The following is a 17,654-nucleotide window of genomic DNA, read 5'->3' on the forward strand; positions in this document are numbered from 1 at the left end:
TTCCACTTCTTACAAGGCTGCCAAACAAAGGCAGAACAGCACTTTTAGGGTTTCTTGACTTTTCGTTTACGATAGCACATACTATACTGTGGAGATATTCAAAGCTAGTTCCATCCTTTCTATGTTGCACTATAGAAGTACCACTAAATGCATATTTTTTCCTCTTTGGGTGTTGTGAATCTCCCCTATGGTCTTCCTTTGCATGCTATTATACTGCTTATGTTTGTTTAGGAGCAAGGGAAATAATTCTGTACCTTTTACAGAATATGGGATGGTGAACCTGAATCCATTCGACTTCGTTCACATTGAGACCTCATTAGCCTTTCATATCTCCTGCACTATACATTATTTTTTTGCATAAACTTGACATGTTGCGAGTACTGACACATTCCACTCAGTAACATGACCGTCAGTTCGCCAGATGGTTAAATGCAGCTGACGTCACACCGTGCACCCTTTAACTGCCAATGAGATCACACTGTTAACCAACTGTGTCCCAAACTTAGCTCCTATAACGCCTCCTATTTGCTGCTGAGGGACTAGAGTAATGGAAATGATTATAAGTTGTTACAGGGGTAGTAAAGGACAATGCATGTGTAGCAGCTACTACCCGGTGCTACCCATAGGTCGCATCCTTGTTCCCTAACCTGCAGAATGGAATCTGAGCTATGGAAACCTTCCCACCATCCAAAAGCCACAGTTTGTTTGCAGTGGCAGCTGTGGTTCTCACACTGTATGATTTTTAATAACTACATCTTGACACAAACTTAAACCCCATCTTTGTATTTAATTTTGTGATTAGGGTTGTCTATATTGTTTTTTAATTCTCTACCTTCTCCTTCATTTACATTTTGCCTTTTTTTTTTAAAGGTTGGAATCTATGATCAAGTACAATGTGTATGCTACATCAGTGAAGTAAACATTTATCAAAGAAAATAAGTATCTACATTTCTATTCCTAAAACAAAAACTGGAAAAGGTGAAAATGTGGACAGAGTGTACTACCTCCTTGGTCAGTCATCCTTGTTTCAGTCCTTACCTTACGAGCATTATGTTCCTACTTATAGACATTTCCTACTTATCCAAGTCAAAACCTAACCCATCCCACTGTACAGGCTTCTCCTGTAACCAGCCATCCAACAAAGAGAGCAAGCTATCTTATACCACTTTCTGTAATAACAAGTAATATATTTGACTAAGAGCCACATTCCAATCAATCCATGAGAGCCACGTCTGAGGCATCATCAACTCCTTGGACAATGGAGTAGGGGACCGAGTGCCCTAAATCCGCTTCTAGGGTTTGAGTCCCTAAAAAGTTGTGCCGCACAGAAATTAGGCCTTGTTTCCATACACATTCGATACATCCTCACTCATATTATATGAACAATATCCCTGTACCTTTCTCATAGAAATTATGTGAAAAATGTATGATCAAATTGAGTGATGAATGTGTATTCGAGCATTGGAATGTTGAGTGCTCCATTGAAGACAATAGAGCTCTCTGGGCTGCTGCTGGCCGGTTGGAGCCCGTAGAGCAAATTCCAATGTTTTTTTCATTTTGCAGCTTTTGCTGTGAAGAAAGGCCTCTCGGAGCCCGAGGGGATTTAAATCCCGTTGGGCTCCGAGAGGCCTTTGTTTTCACAAATTTGAACATACTGCCCTCTAGGAACGGAATGTTCTAATCGCCTTGGAACCCTGCATAGTGGGCTCTACCGGCCATTAAAGGCCCGCTGCCTTGTTAAAGACTCGAGCCGAAGGAGTCGGGCCTTTAACGCTGGAGCAGACCTTTAATGGTATGTAGAGCCTGCTACGTCGGGCTCTAAGGCTATATTAGAACATTGGAATGTTGAGAGCTCCATTAAGGACATTAGAGTAGCTCCAGGCTTATAATGGCTGATAGCCTTCTGCTCCAACACTCCAATGTTTTTTTTTAATAAACAATTTTATTGATTTTGGACATGAAAACAAGAACCAGCATATCAGCACATTACAGTAGGAATAGCAGTTCCTGGCAAGTGGATGATTAATCTCATATTGCATTGCCCCGCGAAAACTCACATGATATAGACAGTTAGCATGCGACCCCACTTTACTCCATAATGGCCATCCATTTGCCCCACACTCTATGGTATTTCTTCGGCTACCCCGTGCTTCATACATGGGTTTTTTCTGTGTGGCAGACCAGTCCACCCCCTTCCGCCATTTCTTGAGACTAGGTGGATCAAGATGTTTCCATTTGGCAGCTATGTCTCGCTTCGCCACTATCATAGCCGAGTTAAAGAATAGCTTTTTGCTTCTGGACCCATCAAGCCCATCTGTAATCCCCAGAAGCGGGTGTCTGGGGGAGCTTCCCTCCCCAAGACTTCTGTGAGTTCCTCCTCAATACCCCCCCAGTATCGTGCCAGTTGGGGACATGCCCAGACCATATTAAAGAAATCTGCCTGGTCCTGAGAGCTGCGTGCACAGGAGGCAGTTGAGCACAAGCCAGCCCTGTGAAGGCGTATCAGAGTTATATAGGTAGCATGCAAGTAGTACAGTTGATACAGGCGGTGTCTAGCCAAAGCAGTGACCATCTTGGATGCCATTAACACATCCCTCCAGTCCTCCTCCTTCATTGGGCCCATCCAATCCTCCCATTGGCTTCTGAGTCAGTCGAGTGTGGTTGGGGTGTTGTTGATTAGTGTACAACAGATGCAGCATATGCCCCCTTCCCCAAATTGCCCATCATTATTTGTGCCTCTGGAGGGTTGTATTCTGGGACCGCTGTGCCGTCTGGTATGCGCGAATGGAGAGCGTGGCGCAGCTGCAGGTATTTGTAAAATTGCGACGGGTGTAGGGAAAACTTGGACTGTAGCCCACACATCCCCGAGTTGAGAAATTCTTAGGAGGTCTCAAGAACAAAATCCCTTCAACCCACTAACATCTCGGAGCCCAGTACTGTGCCAGAGAGGCGTATATTGGGTTAATTTATGTGTCCATTGGGTGTGGCGCAGTGATGCCCGCCAGGCCAGAAGCACAGTACGCGTCAAATCCAGTAAGGTGGAAGCTACTGATCCTCCGTACATCATGGATTCGATTTGGGGCAAACCCAGCTAACTCAGCTCAAGCCTGTAGGCCGGATCGGACCACCCCCCCATTGAACAAGTCGTGGATTGTGAGAAGGCGGGTCACCAGGTAGTATAGGTGCAAATTGGTCATTCCCATGCCCCCAACGAAGGGCGGGATCCGGCAACGGTTCAGTGCTATACGGGGTCGTCGACCCCCCCAGAGGAATTTGGTAGCTATACTGTCTCCAATGTTTGATTTTATGTTTCTCTCTTTTTAATATTGCATATTCTACTCTCAGTGGGTGAAATGTTCTAATAGCCTTAAAGTCGTTATGCCTCAGGATGCTCTAATTGTTAAAGGCCCTCTACCTTGTTATAGGCTCTCCGCTGCAGCTCAGGCCTATAACTTGAGTTCAGGGCCTTTTTCAAGCTTTATAGCCCCGGCAGTGTTATCAGGCTATAGTGATGATCCCAGTCAAAGTAGGATGCATGGCTGACAAGTTGCAGAGTTGTACAATTGTTCTTATGTGACAGACCTTTGTGACATACTTCCTCTGAAGATGAAAAGGCATAGGGGGACAAAGGCCAGAATGAAGAAAGTGTCTCAAAATGTGTATGGTTGTGTGAAAGTAGAAATGTAAGAAAAGGAGGACTTGCATATAGGCAAAGCACCTTGAGTTTGAACCAATTCTGGCATTTCCCGGGAGCCAGAATGTGTATCAGGTAGCCCCGGTGGTCAGTTCCCGACATTTTAAGACAACAGTGAATTTGGAATACCGGAATGAACTATTAATGACCACTAGGGAATTGCCTTTGACACATGGGAGGTATTTTCCCAAGGTCATTATTCGAAACTAAAGGTTTTCACCAGTGAATTTATTAGGTTTTTTTTTCAGGAGATATTCTCGGAATTATGATTCTAATAGGTGGACTAGGCCAGGAGTAGATAAACCGGAGTCAGTGGCAATTCTATGGCTTGAATTTTTGGGCCTAGGAATGGGATTTCACTAATAGTCATTTCATTTTAAAAAGAAACCTTAATTTATTCAAGCCTCAATGTCGGATTTCAGTTGAAAACATGAATTAAAAAGGAGTAAGTATTTGGAAGAAACTCCCTAAACACACCTCTTTCAAGTAACGGTTGGGTATGGTTTCCTAAAATCTTTTCCAAATCAATAAATGGCCTAAGTATGTTTGTAAAAGGATTTTAGTGTTCATAAAACCTTTCATTTACAAAATAGGTGGGGTTGCAAGTGTGAAACCCCCTTTGTACATGAGGCACTTCAATCTTTTTCTTATACTTGTATATGGAAGCCAACTAGAAAGGCAACTAAAATCCACTGTAAAATCGAACGCTGATGCCCACCTCTATACCTATGCTTCTCATTGTGACCGCAGTGCAGAACAAATGTGGGCAAACCAAGCTAACAGGGTTTGGGAACTTCAAAACTGCAAGCAAATTAATACGTATTTCTGCTCAAATGTGTGATTCAGAATCATCATTTGGAAGCTTGTAGTTGCTCTACTCAAAGCACACTCTTCCAGAAGGGTCCTATGGCATAATATCTATCACCAGCTTAGTTTAATGGTATATTATTCTGAACGAACAGTACATTTTAGTAAAGAATGAATACAGAAAAAAGTCCTTGATGGTGTGTCTAGCAGTGGATGAGTATGTGAGATTTGCTTGACCTTAAGTCCTGCTGGTCATGTTCTAGACCCTCAGATGGCAACTAATGTGGTCTTTCCTACCTTTAAGTGATGATACTGTGCTTCGCAACAGACCCCCCCCCCCCCCCCGCCACTCCCTCACCAACACTAGATGGAATAAGGCCAGCCAAGGGAAATTTTATTGCAACTTACTAAAGGCTGGTTTTAGGCCTGGAAGCATCAGCCCAAAATCTGCTTATTCTGTAATGCTGAACATGGTTACAGTGCCAGTGTAGTTTGTGGGGAAATCTTTTTTTTTTGTGCGAGGTCCTCAGTAGTTCACAAAGCTAGTGGCGCAATATACACTGCAATGAAAAGTAAATGGAAGATAAATATGGCATTCTGGAGATCACCGCCACCCATTGTGTAGCGGTGTTTCACCTGTTCATTCAAAATAGATTGTCTGAGCAATCATGCACCTATTATGTGGTGGTGTTTCATTTGTTCATGCAAAATAGACTGAGCAATCATGGGTATGCTCATTCAAGTTTGTCGATTGCAAAAGGTAATACATTATTTGAGGTACAAACTGTCGCAGCAGGCAGCACTAGAGAGTTGTGGGGCGGGCAAATGGGTGGGTGACTACATATACACAAATTATAATAAAAATAAAATGGCACTTGCCTGCACGGATGTCCTTCTCACTCTTGTCTGGTTTTCTTCTGCTCGGCTTTGCCTCCAGCGTGGGACCCTCAACAACTCCCCTTACCAATCCTGGTGCTGCTCTCATGCTGTTAACTCTCTCATTGCTTCCGAGAGCACAGGAGGCCTGGACTTAAGACAGCGAGGTTAGAGATTTCAAAGTGCGCATGTCTGGCTGGCCATTGCAAGCCGCCGGCCAACGGGACATGTGCACTTTGAACTGCCCAGGCAGCCCGCCCTCTTCCCTTCCTTCTGCTGTCACATAGCAGGCCCCGGCCTGTCCTGACACTGTTCAGGATGGGTGTATGAAAAATAAAATGGTAATATATTAAGTTTATTGCCAATTTATTTTTAATCTCTGTGGCTTTTTTTGGGCCTTTTTATTTTTGGGGCGACGCTCCTCCGCTCAAACGGAGGAGCCACCCCTGAATAACAAAGGTCCTTATCCTATCTAATCAAACCAAACAAATTGAGAATTCATATTTTTTGTTCTATCTAAATTACTTACATCTAGGTGAAATGTCACATAATCTCCTACATACTCAGAAATGTTGCCTTTGATGATGAGAAGATTATTCGTGATTTAGATAGCCAGGTAAGCAAGAATGTCATATTTAACTCTGAATGAAGATCCCAGAACACAAAATCACACAGTGAAAGTAATTTTGGCACGTGCCAGTGCCTCAGAGAAGAATATTTAATAACTATAAAATATGGATAATGTCCGTTCGTATTCTCTGTGGAGTCCACCTCATGAACTGTAACAGAGAGTTTAAATACAATGTTAAGCCAGTGCCGTCCAACACAGACTGTCCCAGATTTCACGGGAAGGGAATAGGGAGTGCTTATGCGTAGTCACTTAATTGTTGTCTTGATTCTTATTTTTCACTGCTTTGAGTAAGTTCTTCTCTGGTGCCCTGTTCCACCATAGCTCTGATTTTCCAGCTACATGGGATGACAGCCAGGGGCTAGAGCACTGATTTCAAAGAGAGCAGTATAGAATTCTGAAAGTGTGCTCCAAGACACTAAGATATTGAACATGGAGTAGGCACTACTTTGTTTGAAAGCAGTGAAAGCTACTGCTCCCCAGAGCTTGCAGTGAAAGTGAAGAACAGATGAGATGGTCAATGGAGAAAGATGAGCTCCATGTTAATTCTCACAAGGGATGGATATCGACTACAGAACTCAATCTGGGAAACACTGTCCACTTTTCATACTGAGTTATAGTGTTTTTTCAGGCATACATACTTTCTGTAATGGTTGGGTGCTCCTCTGCAGTGTAAGTGATCCTATTCTATTGTACATGAGTGTAGGAAGAAACTGTGGCAAATATCTGCAGGTGGGCTCCCTATAAGCAGTCACGCATCTGGTGCTGAAGACTCCAGTAGGGTGTCACCACCATTTGACGTGTGGATTCCCAGCATGGTGTTCTGGCCCAGTCTGCTTCTATGCACTGCCTCTACGTCCATGCTCCATGTCCTCGATGATGGTAACCATCTAATGTGAGCAGGAAAGAACAGAAGAGCTGATACTTTGCATCTGTCGGGTGCAGTGATGTGGGCCTGAGAACAGGAGACACTTAAATTTCACCTCCCAAATCATGGATTTGCTCCACTGAGGAGTGCAATGGAAATGTGCTCAACAATATTTGCTTCAATAAAACATGTTCTATGAAACATTTGTTATAAAATGATTATATTTGCATTTCATATTTTCATGCGTATGTTCCCAAAATGCAGCTGAATTCCCACATAACGAAATATGGCCCCTATTTGATTTCAGACCTATAGTGTAAGCGCTCATTATATGAATACGTTAGCTCCCATTAGCAGCATGTTTTAGTTTTCTAATCTGTTTTGTTTTCCCCTTTCCACAAGCTGGAATATTAGAAAGTCTTGCTGTCACTAGAGTACACACCATGTGCCAAATGGTGCATGTGTTCTACAACCAAATGCAATAGTCTGCAGTTTTGTATCCTAAACTCTGTTGCACCTCTTTGCAACTCTACTAAAACGGGACATCTCCTTAAAGTTATGGCATCTGGGGTATTGCTAGGGGTGGGCACAATGCGCAGAGTCTTACTCACACGAAAACTCTGTAAGATTCCGCGAGTGGGCGGAATCAGCCCATCGTGCTGCTCACACTGATGTTTAGCCCCGGGAGCTTATTCCGTGCTGCAAAATCAGTGTGAACTGCACCACGTGGCGTGCCAGAGGGCGCTGCTTCTTTGCTGCTGCTCGAGCAGATTTTCAACTCGAACGGCTGCTTTCTCACTGCAGATAGTTGCGCCTGCCCTCTTTGAGAAAATTGCGCTGGGGAGGCCAATTCTCGCTTGCCAAGTTACCTTTGACGAGCCTCACATGGGGGAAAAAAACACCATGCAGCAGTTGCCTTGTGCCTTCCCTTTGCCTGTTTCTGAAACCATATTGAGCATGCAGTTTCAAACATTTTTGCACCTGCAAACACATTATTGGTATGTGTTTCTGCCTGTGCGTAATTTGAGCTGGTGGTTGCCGGTGGGCCCACTGGCACTCATGTTTGAGAATGGGCCCTTAATTTTACTCATTGATCATTTCTGAAGAGCAAGAGACAGCAAACACACACAGGAAAAAGAAATAGAAAGATATAAAAAACATTCACAAATGGAGAAAGCAGTGACCTGCAGGAGTGAGATAAAGGAACATGAAGTGTCTGATAGTTGTATAAAGAGGAATGAGGTGGACTCCGGACTACGCAGCCTTGGTATTAGAATGATGCATCGGTACCGGTCGCAAACTTCTGAGCAGAGGTTTGGGCACCGGCATTTATCCTTCTACAAATTATGTACTGGTTTCTGATGTCATGGCAATATTTTAACTCGATTGGGGTTCAGTTGAACATGCTCTAATGTCATTTAACATTCCTGCTCTAGGTGTATGGAATTATTAATTGCATACAATGCAAACATTAACCATGCTGCTGAGAGAGGACAGACTCCCCTTTACCTGGCATCTCAAAATGGAAACAATGAATGTATCAAACTGTTATTGGTACTTGGAGCAGATCGGGGATTCATAACCACTGTAAGTAAAACTGTATATTTTAAAGAACTAGTTTCTTTTTGAACTCTTAAGTACTTCGTTGATGTTTACTCATTCCTGGTTTCCTTTTTTCTTGGGGGAGGTGTGGTAGAGTTCTCTGTGTGCATGCATTCTGCAAACAATATGGAACAGAGACAGGAAGTGCTTGACCGGAAACACGTAACTAAATGTGAATTGTCACGCCATTCATGAAGGTCTGCTGGGTTTGCATACTGCTGCCCTGTAAATATGTGGCTGCAAACAGATTAAGTGATCCTGCCAGATGTTAGCCGTGCAGACGTTTATACCATTATCAGGCAAGGGTTGAGTGTGAGGATTCGTTTTTGCCTTGTCACGGTTAGCTGGAGCTTGAAGGTGCTAAGTGGTCAAGAAAGTCATCACAGCATGAATTCGGCATGAATGTCAAGAGGAAAGCCTGTCCACACGCACAAACAATGTGTGCAGACAGTGACTCGAGTCTGTGTACAACATGAGCCATGAAAAATACTGATTGATCCACACAATAATAAAAAAAATATATATTATAAAGTAAAAATTTACAAGGATAAAATAGTAAACTCACATTTTTGCCACTTTATATACAACAAATGCATTAGTAGGAGACCACTTCATTGGCAACATTAAGAAACAACATCTCGAAATAAATAGGGAAATTAGTATAAATTGGCCTGGACGTGGATATTGACATATTTATCACAATCTGTGCAAGTACAAATGGAGGGGCAGTGCAGTTCTTTAAGTGTTAGTGTGCACAGTCATATGTTTGACATATGACTAAAACCTGCGAATTGGATTTAAAGTGTTATTAAAAGATGGACAAATGAGAGAGAAGGTTAATAGCACAGAAGTGGTTGCAGGCAAACAAGATCTAGATGTAGAGGAATACTCGAAGGGTTCATTCACATAGTGTGTTTTTAACCAAACATAAATAAAATTGCACACACCTATGTTGCGATACTCTGCAAGCTAAGTGAAACATCATAGGTGGATGGCTACGTTTCTAACCAATGACAAGGACCTGTGAATAAAAAATGGACATTAGACTATATATTTTCAGCTGCTTGAGCTATGAATCCTCGGATCCCAACATTAACATTTACATGACATGTTTGTGTTGGCAGAAGAACAAGATAGAGCTAACGTAGTTGTAGTGAAATCAACATCTTGAGCACTGACTGCTCTGTCAGTATGCCCTAAATATCTTAATTGTATGAACTTCATGAAAGAGACTAAATATTTTAATTAGTCCCAAAAGGGTTATTTTCCTCTTTTTAACTCCGTTATCTTTAAAGTTAGATAAAGAACGTAAGTTGAACTGAAGTTGGAAAGTTTAAATTTAAATGGTTGTGAGTGAATTTTAAAATATATGATAGTAAATATCAAGCCATTGATCATTCGTGTTGCCTCACCGTCGCTAGGGAAATAGCTGTCTTGTTTTTTTAAAGTGTCCCAAAATAATTTGTGCATCTGTTGTCTGTTTATAGAAAGGTAAAGTTAGCGATGACCTCAAGATGCCTTAAAACCTACAGAAATGGTGAGATTCAGTTACTAAGCAATTAACCCCTTCAGTGCCACGCCCTTTCCCCCTCCTGTGCCGGGCGTTGTATTAGTGGGTGGGGTTCATGACGAGATAGTCTCATCATGGGCACAGCGCAACCGTGCTCCATGACGAGACTATCTCGTCATGGGCACAGAAGAGGTTAAGAAAACCTATATTGGCAAAGCCAATAGGTCTTATCTATGCAATTATGTATTAGCCATGTTGTACACCAGAGGCTGTATTACATATAGGGCACATTTTCCCTGCTTGCACCTAGGCGCACCTACAAACAGGTGCGCTATGCACAAAGAAAGAAAGTGCACACCCCCATGCAACTGAGGGAATGGCCTCTTGGGATAGCACTGGCGCCAGCGCTATCTGCATTACAGAAGGGGTTGCACAATCGTCTGTCACCCATTCTGTAATACCAAAGTGCCCTGGGGCATGCAAAGTGGGCGCAAACGCCCATTGCACTCCCGGGACATTTCAGCAATATGGGCCCTGCATGTCTGCTGTTCAGCGTGGCTAAAAGTTAGTAGGGTAAAGGAGAGCGGTGTGGAGTGGAGTGTTATGTAGTGGCGTAGAGTGATGCAGAGTTGAGTGGAGTTGTTTAGAGTGTTCTGGTGAATCGTGGAGGGGTACAATGTTGTAGAGTGTAAGGGCATAACGTGGATTAGCATTGTGTGGCTTAGAGTGTCAGAATGGAGTAGAGCTTCATAGAGTGGAATGGTATAGTGTCGTGGGGTGACATAGATGGTGTTGCATAGAGTGGAGTAGAGTGTTTTAGAGTAGAGTGGCGTAGAGTGCAGTAGATTGGCGTAGAGTGGAGTAGATTGGCGTAGAGTGGAGTGGCATAGAGTGTCAAGGAGTGGTTAGATGTTGTATAAAGTGGAGTAGAGTGCTGTACAGTCAAGTGGCATAGAGTGTCACAGAGTGGAATGACATAGTTTGTATTGGAGTGGTGTAGAGTGGAGAAATGTGTCATAGAGTAGAGTAAAGTGGCATGAAGTAGTATAGAGGGAGTTGCATAGGGCATTGTAGAGTGGAGTAGATTTATAGTGTGGCTGAGAGGGGAGTAGAGTGTTGTAGAAGGGAGTTCAATAGAGTGGAGCAGAGTGTCATAGAGTGGAGTGGTGGTAACATACAGTGGTGTAGAGTAGATTGACGTAGAGTGCATTGGTTTGGAGTAGATTGTTGGTGAAGTGTGCAGTAGCGTAGAGTAGATTGTTTCAGCATAGGGTGAAGTGTTGTGGACTGGTTCTGAGTGGAAGGATAGAGTGCAGAGGTGTAGAGCAGAGTGGCATAGAGTGATATAGAGTGTAGTGGCATGGAGTGCAGAATAGATTGAAGTAGTATGGAATGCTGCAGAGTGTAGTGGCGTAGAGTGCATAGGCATGTAGAGTGGCATAGAGCTGAGTGGTGCAGAGTAGAGCGAGTTTAGGTGGATTGTCGTTGAGCGGAATAGAGTGGCCTAGAGTGAAGTGGTGTAAAGTACAGTGGTGCAGAGTAGATTGGCATAGAGTGCATTGGTTTTGAGTAAAGCAGCTAGGAGTGCAGTGGCATAGAGAGCAGTGGCATAGCGTAGTTTGTTTCAGAGTAGAGTGAAGTGGCATAGAGTGGAGTGGTTCAGGGTAAAGCATAGTGGTGCAGGGTAGAGTGCAGAGTTGTAGGGTAGACTGGTGTTGAGTGCATTGGTGTAGAGTATAGTGGCATAGAGTAGTGGTGTAGAGTGCATTGGCATAGAATGCTGCAGTGTAGAATGCAGAGTAGAGTGGCGTAGAGTGTAGTGGTGCAGAGTAGAGTGGAGTGACCTAGACTGGTGTGGAGTAGAGTGCATTGGTGAATGGGAGAGTGGGATACAGTGCACTAGCATAGAGTAGAATGGTATAGAGTAGAGAGCAGGGTTGGATTGGGATTCAAAATAGGCCCGGGCAAGTTAAAAAAAAAAGTGGCCCACATTTGCATATTGACTTTCCTCAAAATACTGCTTTGCGAAATTGTATTTATAAAAAAAAAGGGGGGCGGGGGGTGAATACAAAAAAATGCACGGATTAGTTTACACTGGTGACTGAAAAGAAGTGAGGCCACTTCTGCTCAGGCCCCCGACCCCGCTAGGTATGCATACATTAATGGGCCGGCCCTGCAAGAGAAAGAAAGTGATGCCTCTGCCTGTTGCTAAACATGAGGTAATGAGCGCCCATCTGCCTCCAGAACGGCACTCAGACACCCACCTGGCCGCTGGCTGTATCCGAACAACAGCAGCACCGACCAAATCTGCCCCCCAGACTGCTCCAAAAAGCAGCCCACAGTTGGAACTCGGCACTGGCCCCTCTGGCATTGCCCGCATGCACCGTTACCAATCCGACGCTGGTAGAGAGGCATGGAGTGCAGTGGTGTGTGCACAGTCAGAATGGCATAGCGTGTAGTGGTATAGAGTGCAGTAGAGTGGCTTAGAGTAAAGTGGTGCAGAGTAGAGTGCAGTGGCATAATGTGAAATGGTACAGAGTTCAGTGGCGTAGAGTGCAGTATTGTGGATGCTGGTAGAGTGCAGAGTTGTAGAGGAAATTGGCGTAGAGTGCATTTGTGTAGAGTACAGTGGTGCAGAATAAAGTGATGCAGACTGATATGGGTGTAGAGTGACGTGGAATAGAGTGTTGCAGAGTAGAATATAGTGGTGTAGAGTGTATTGGTTTTGAATTAAGTGGTGTAGAGTACAGTGGTGTAAAGTGTAGCAGAGTAGAATAGAGTGGCATGGAATGGTGCAGGGTAGAGTGTAGTGGTGTAGAGTGAATGATGCAGACTAGAATCGAGTGGCATAGAGTGTAGTGGTGTAGAGTAATATGTTTGTCATAGAGTGCAGTATTGTAGAGTACCTTAGAGTGGCTTAGAGTGGACTGGCATTGAGTGGTGCAGGGTTGGAGAGATGCAGAGTGTACTGACATAGCTTGTAGTGGTGTAGAGTGCAGTGGAATAGAATGCATTGGTTTTAAGTAAAGTGTTTCAGAGTGCATTAAATGGCGTAGATTGGAGTGGCACAGAGCAGTGTGCAGTGTTGCAGAGTACACTGTAATGGACTGCAGTGGTGTATAGCAGAGTGGCATAGAGTACATTGGTGTGGCATAGAGAGCAGTGGCGTAGAGTACAGTAGTGCAGAGTAGAGTGCAGTGACAGAGAAAAATGGCGTGGAGTGCAGTGGTGTATGGTGGAGTGGCATAATGTGCTACAGAGTAGAGTATAGTGGTATAGAGTGCAGCTGCATAGAGTGTACTAGTTTTGAGCAAAGTGGTAGAGTGCAGTGGCACAGAGTAGAGTGCAGTGGCACAGAGTGGAGTGACATAGGGTAGATTGTTTCAGAGTGAAGTGGTGTGGAATGGAGTGGTGCATGGTAGAGGTCAGTGGAGCAGAGAGGCATAGAGTGCAGAGTGGATTAGAGTGGGTTGACATAGAGGGCACTGTCATAGGTGGATTGGGACAGAGTGCACAGGCATAGAATGGAATGGTACATAACAGAGTGTAGTGGCAAAGAGTGGAGTGGCCTAGAGTGTAGTGTTGCGGAGTGGAGTGCCATAGATTGGAGCGGCACTGAGTGGGATGGTGTAGAGTGCAGTGGCACATAGTCGAATAGTGTGGGGTATAGTGCATTGGCGTAGAGTGGTGTATAGTTAAGAAGCATAGAACGCAGTTGCACGGAGTGTAGAGTCTGGAGTGTGACAAAGTGGAGTATGCATGGTATGGTGCAGTGGCAAAGAGTTCAGTGGTGTATAGTAGAATAGTGTGTGATAGAGAGCATTGGTGTAGAGAAGAGGGGCATAGAGTGCAGTGACAGTGTGGAGTGGCATGGTGTGCAGTGGCGTAGTATTGTGTGGTGCAGTGTAGAGTTAAGATCTTCAATTAAAATGACCATTATATTTGCACAGACATACAGTTTTAATGCTAAAAGTATACAATACAAAAACGATAATCTGGGGCAACATCATCACCTAATGTATTGCTTTGTATTAATCATAAAATATTTGTTTCCACCACACATCAGTATTACTAAAAAAGAATGTGTTTCATGTGCACTATTCTAATTCTGACATATTCTGAAATATCTGCACAGGTCATTTACACTTTTGTTGGGTGCTGGAAAAAAAAATAACATTGTAAAACCTTCCTCAAGCACACCCCCAGCAGCCAGCATGATTGTCACATAAATCCTCTCACTTTGAAGTCAGAGAAAGAAAAGTAAACACAAAGCTCCCTGGAAAACAGGGCTTGACATTTGGTCTCTGTCTTCGAATGCTCAGCAAATGTGACAAGATAAAAACAAGATTTAAAGGCCTGTTTACTGAAATTTAGTACTGGTGAAAGAATACAAGCTGGACAGCCTAAAGCAGAAAATAGGAAAGCAAGCAAATGAGAGTTACATAGCTAATGGTAAGCAGTGGTTGGAAAGCATTCCCATGGAAGCTTTCTGAATGTCCTCAAGATGTCGTTGCCAAACCAAACAGCTACGCTTCCAGGGAGGCTTTGACCTAAAAAAGGAAGTCTGTAAGAAAAGTAAGCCCACATAAGCGATTTGTCTGGGTATTGAATGTTGGTATTTGTAAGGCTTTGCAAGGTCATTGTATGTTCTTTATTATATCAACGAAGACTACAACCACAAGAGGATATATTTTACAAAAAAACATTTTTTTTAAATTTTGCTACAAAACAGCAGCTTTCTCTAATCTGTGCTGCATTAGAACATTCTGAGGGGTTACCATAAATTCAGATACAAAACCACAGGAAAGATTTTCAGATAGAAAGTGGGCTCCTTTGTTTTGCTAAGTTATGATTAATTGTTCTTGTATATGTGAAATGAAGTGAAATTTAGCGCGCTGTGTAGGCCGCAGCGATCCAGGCTTTATTCATTCAATTGCATGTGCATAAATTCACAATGTTATTCTGTTCCACCGCACCAGTCCTATTGGTCAATGTATTACTCATCACTGAAAAACTCTCATTTTGGAGATGTGATCAGTACAAACAAAGAATAATTTGCTTTCCTTTGCAGGAGGGGCGCACCCCAATTCATGCTGCAGTGAATTCTGGTAACGCAGAGAGCCTCAACCTGCTCTTGTACTATGATGCAGCTGGCGGTGGAAGCATTCATAATGATGCTGAGCCGGATTTAGGCTTCTGTGATTCAGAGTACAGACACCACGACTCGAGTAACAAAGCAAAGCCTGTTGTTTCTGCGAACCTCCTCAACCACGCCGACCATGAGGGCTGGACTCCTGCCCATATAGCGGCATCGAAAGGATTCAAGGTTTGTCCCCTTGGAGTCTCATGCTGGCCATGTGCTGGTTCATTTGAATGTAACTCTTCTTGCTGAAGAAGTTTGTTATTAATGAAGTACATCAGGAGAGCAGCTGCAGGCACAATCACCACACTAGCCACAGACACCATGCTGCTTCTTCCTCAGCTGATAAGGTCACTTTTGGTGTTTGCAGAGCATATATGGCTCTGCAATGATGCTGAAGCACAAAACGACTGTCCAATATTGATTTGACTTCGAACCCGCACTACAGATAACAGTTAATGTTAAATCTATTGACTGATGTGCATGTAAAATAATGCACAAAAATTCAAAGATGTAACATTTAAAAATTTACACTCGATCTGTTTTTCCTATAATTTACTGCATTTAAACGATGCATCACAAAATTGCAGACACTTCGATTTGGGAGGTTTGGTATGTCACCTTGGTGGTTTTCCACTTTGCTCCTTGCTTAATTATATCTAAATATAGCATAAAGCACAGAGGAGGAGTTGTACAAGCTCCCAAGTATGCGAAGTCCCCCCAAAAACGATATATAAGAATCCTGAACTGCTTGTATATGCTACGTGCATTCGTACAACACATATTTATATATGCGTCGGAGCAAGATTTTGATCTGTTTAAAGTAAATGTATTCAAGAAGTCTGGGAGCTGAATGTTATTGTTGAGCTTGAAAATATAATACATGTTTTTAAATAATGGCGAATGTGACATTTTCTGGATTATCGATTATCTGGCATTGTAGCATATGTACTGAAAAATGAAAGTTTTATCAGTCAGTCAAATTAAGTTAATATCGGGTGTGACCCACAAAGCCATATAAAAACAGCAGAGCAAACATTAACAAATTAACACACTGTGTGAAAGTGCCTCTTTTTGCATGGTCACCCCTGTTTATTTTGTGATCTGCTGGTGCTGTTTTCTTATATTTAAACTCTGAGAACTGGGGCACTGTTGTCCAGTCTCCAGTGCAAGTGCTCTAACCCCTAAAACGTGATGAAACAAGCTAACCTCAATTTACATATTTAACTTTCCAGTAAGGCCACAGTACATGGTGTAAGAAAATACTCCAATGGTTCAGAAAATGAAATGTCACCTGTGGACTGCAGCACCTATTGTGCCATTCACTAGGCGGACAAGAAAAATATAGCTTCAGGCCTATATGTTTAGCCTGATTCCTGCAGTTTTTAAACCTTCAGGCCGATCTGTTAAAATGAAAGGGGAATAGAAGGGGAATTCTACTTTTAAATAGTAACAAAGTGACACATAAGTAGGCTTAGTAGCCGACAAAGTAGGGTGTCTGGTATTTATTAAAACACAACTTTAATGTTTGCTTGTTCCAACAGCGACTAGCCCCAAAAGTTATTTTCACTGTTAGAGCTGTTGCTAGTTCAATGAGGAAAGATCTCAAATACAGTTAACATGTCAATTTTGTATATTGCGTTTGGAATACACTACAGTGACAGTCCAAACACTGTTTTTAATATTTATTTATTACAATCCAATTCAAAGTTGGTTTCTTGATAAATATTCAGGAAAGTAATTTTAAAAAGTTAGACCTCCTCACCTGAAGCCCCTGTGGCTAATTAGCATTCACCTGCCTGCATGTGGCCTGTCAGTGATGCTTTGATGAGGTGGGAAATACTGCTCTCAGAGCAGAGACAATGGCTTTGTCCTGGCAGGATGGCTCTGAGGTGGGTGGGGAGGGATGAAATGTGACCGAGCTTACCTCAGGCATGGTAGATTGGGAGTGGCCAGGAGATTTGCTAACTTAAGTGATGAGAGGGGGATATGTACTTTTATAGTTTAGTGATAAGGAGAGCCTGTAGGAGAGGGGTATTTTTTTTTATCCCAAAACAGACTTTACCATCCTGGCTTTAGTTTCAGTGCAGGAGGAGGAAGCTGACCCCATAAACAGTTTAGAGTGGTTTAGTGGCAGGAGTCTGCTCATTACATTAAACACACCCCACTTTGTGCCACAAGCAGTGCATAATTTGAGCCTGTGGTTTCCGGTGCTCAGAACCGGCACTTAATCACCAACACTGGTGCTTTTCATGAGCACCAGTTAATGACCCATTCATTTACAGGGAAATTAAGTGATTCGCTAAGAATCTCAGGATGTTGAACCGGATGCCGAGATTCAAACCTGGTTCCCCAACTCTGAAGTCGGCAGCTCTGGCCATTAGACCACATCCTCTCCCCACTTTCATGGTTAGTAGTTGATTCAGTTTTGGGCAGCGCTAACAAGAGAAATGGGCTGGTGCAAGCTGCCTCCTGGTGAGAGCCCTGGCACGTATTTATTTTTTTACAAATTAACCACTGCCCACAAGA

At 43.2% G+C, this 17,654-nt stretch overlaps 1 protein-coding gene across 2 annotated transcripts in view; it reads left to right on the top strand.

Annotated features, from left to right (window-relative positions):
- Positions 1–17,654, top strand: part of CTTNBP2 (cortactin binding protein 2) — a 636,925-nt gene that overhangs the window by 359,803 nt on the left and 259,468 nt on the right. For both annotated transcript variants that reach the window (XM_085653125.1, XM_085653124.1), the window contains exons 7-8: positions 8,310–8,460; positions 15,057–15,311. In XM_085653125.1, the coding sequence (XP_085509251.1) occupies positions 8,310–8,460; positions 15,057–15,311 (406 nt within the window). The remainder of the gene's footprint in view (positions 1–8,309; positions 8,461–15,056; positions 15,312–17,654) is intronic.

Source organism: Triturus cristatus, chromosome 4_1 (genome assembly GCF_964204655.1).
Source record: "Triturus cristatus chromosome 4_1, aTriCri1.1, whole genome shotgun sequence".
Taxonomy (NCBI): domain Eukaryota; kingdom Metazoa; phylum Chordata; class Amphibia; order Caudata; family Salamandridae; genus Triturus; species Triturus cristatus.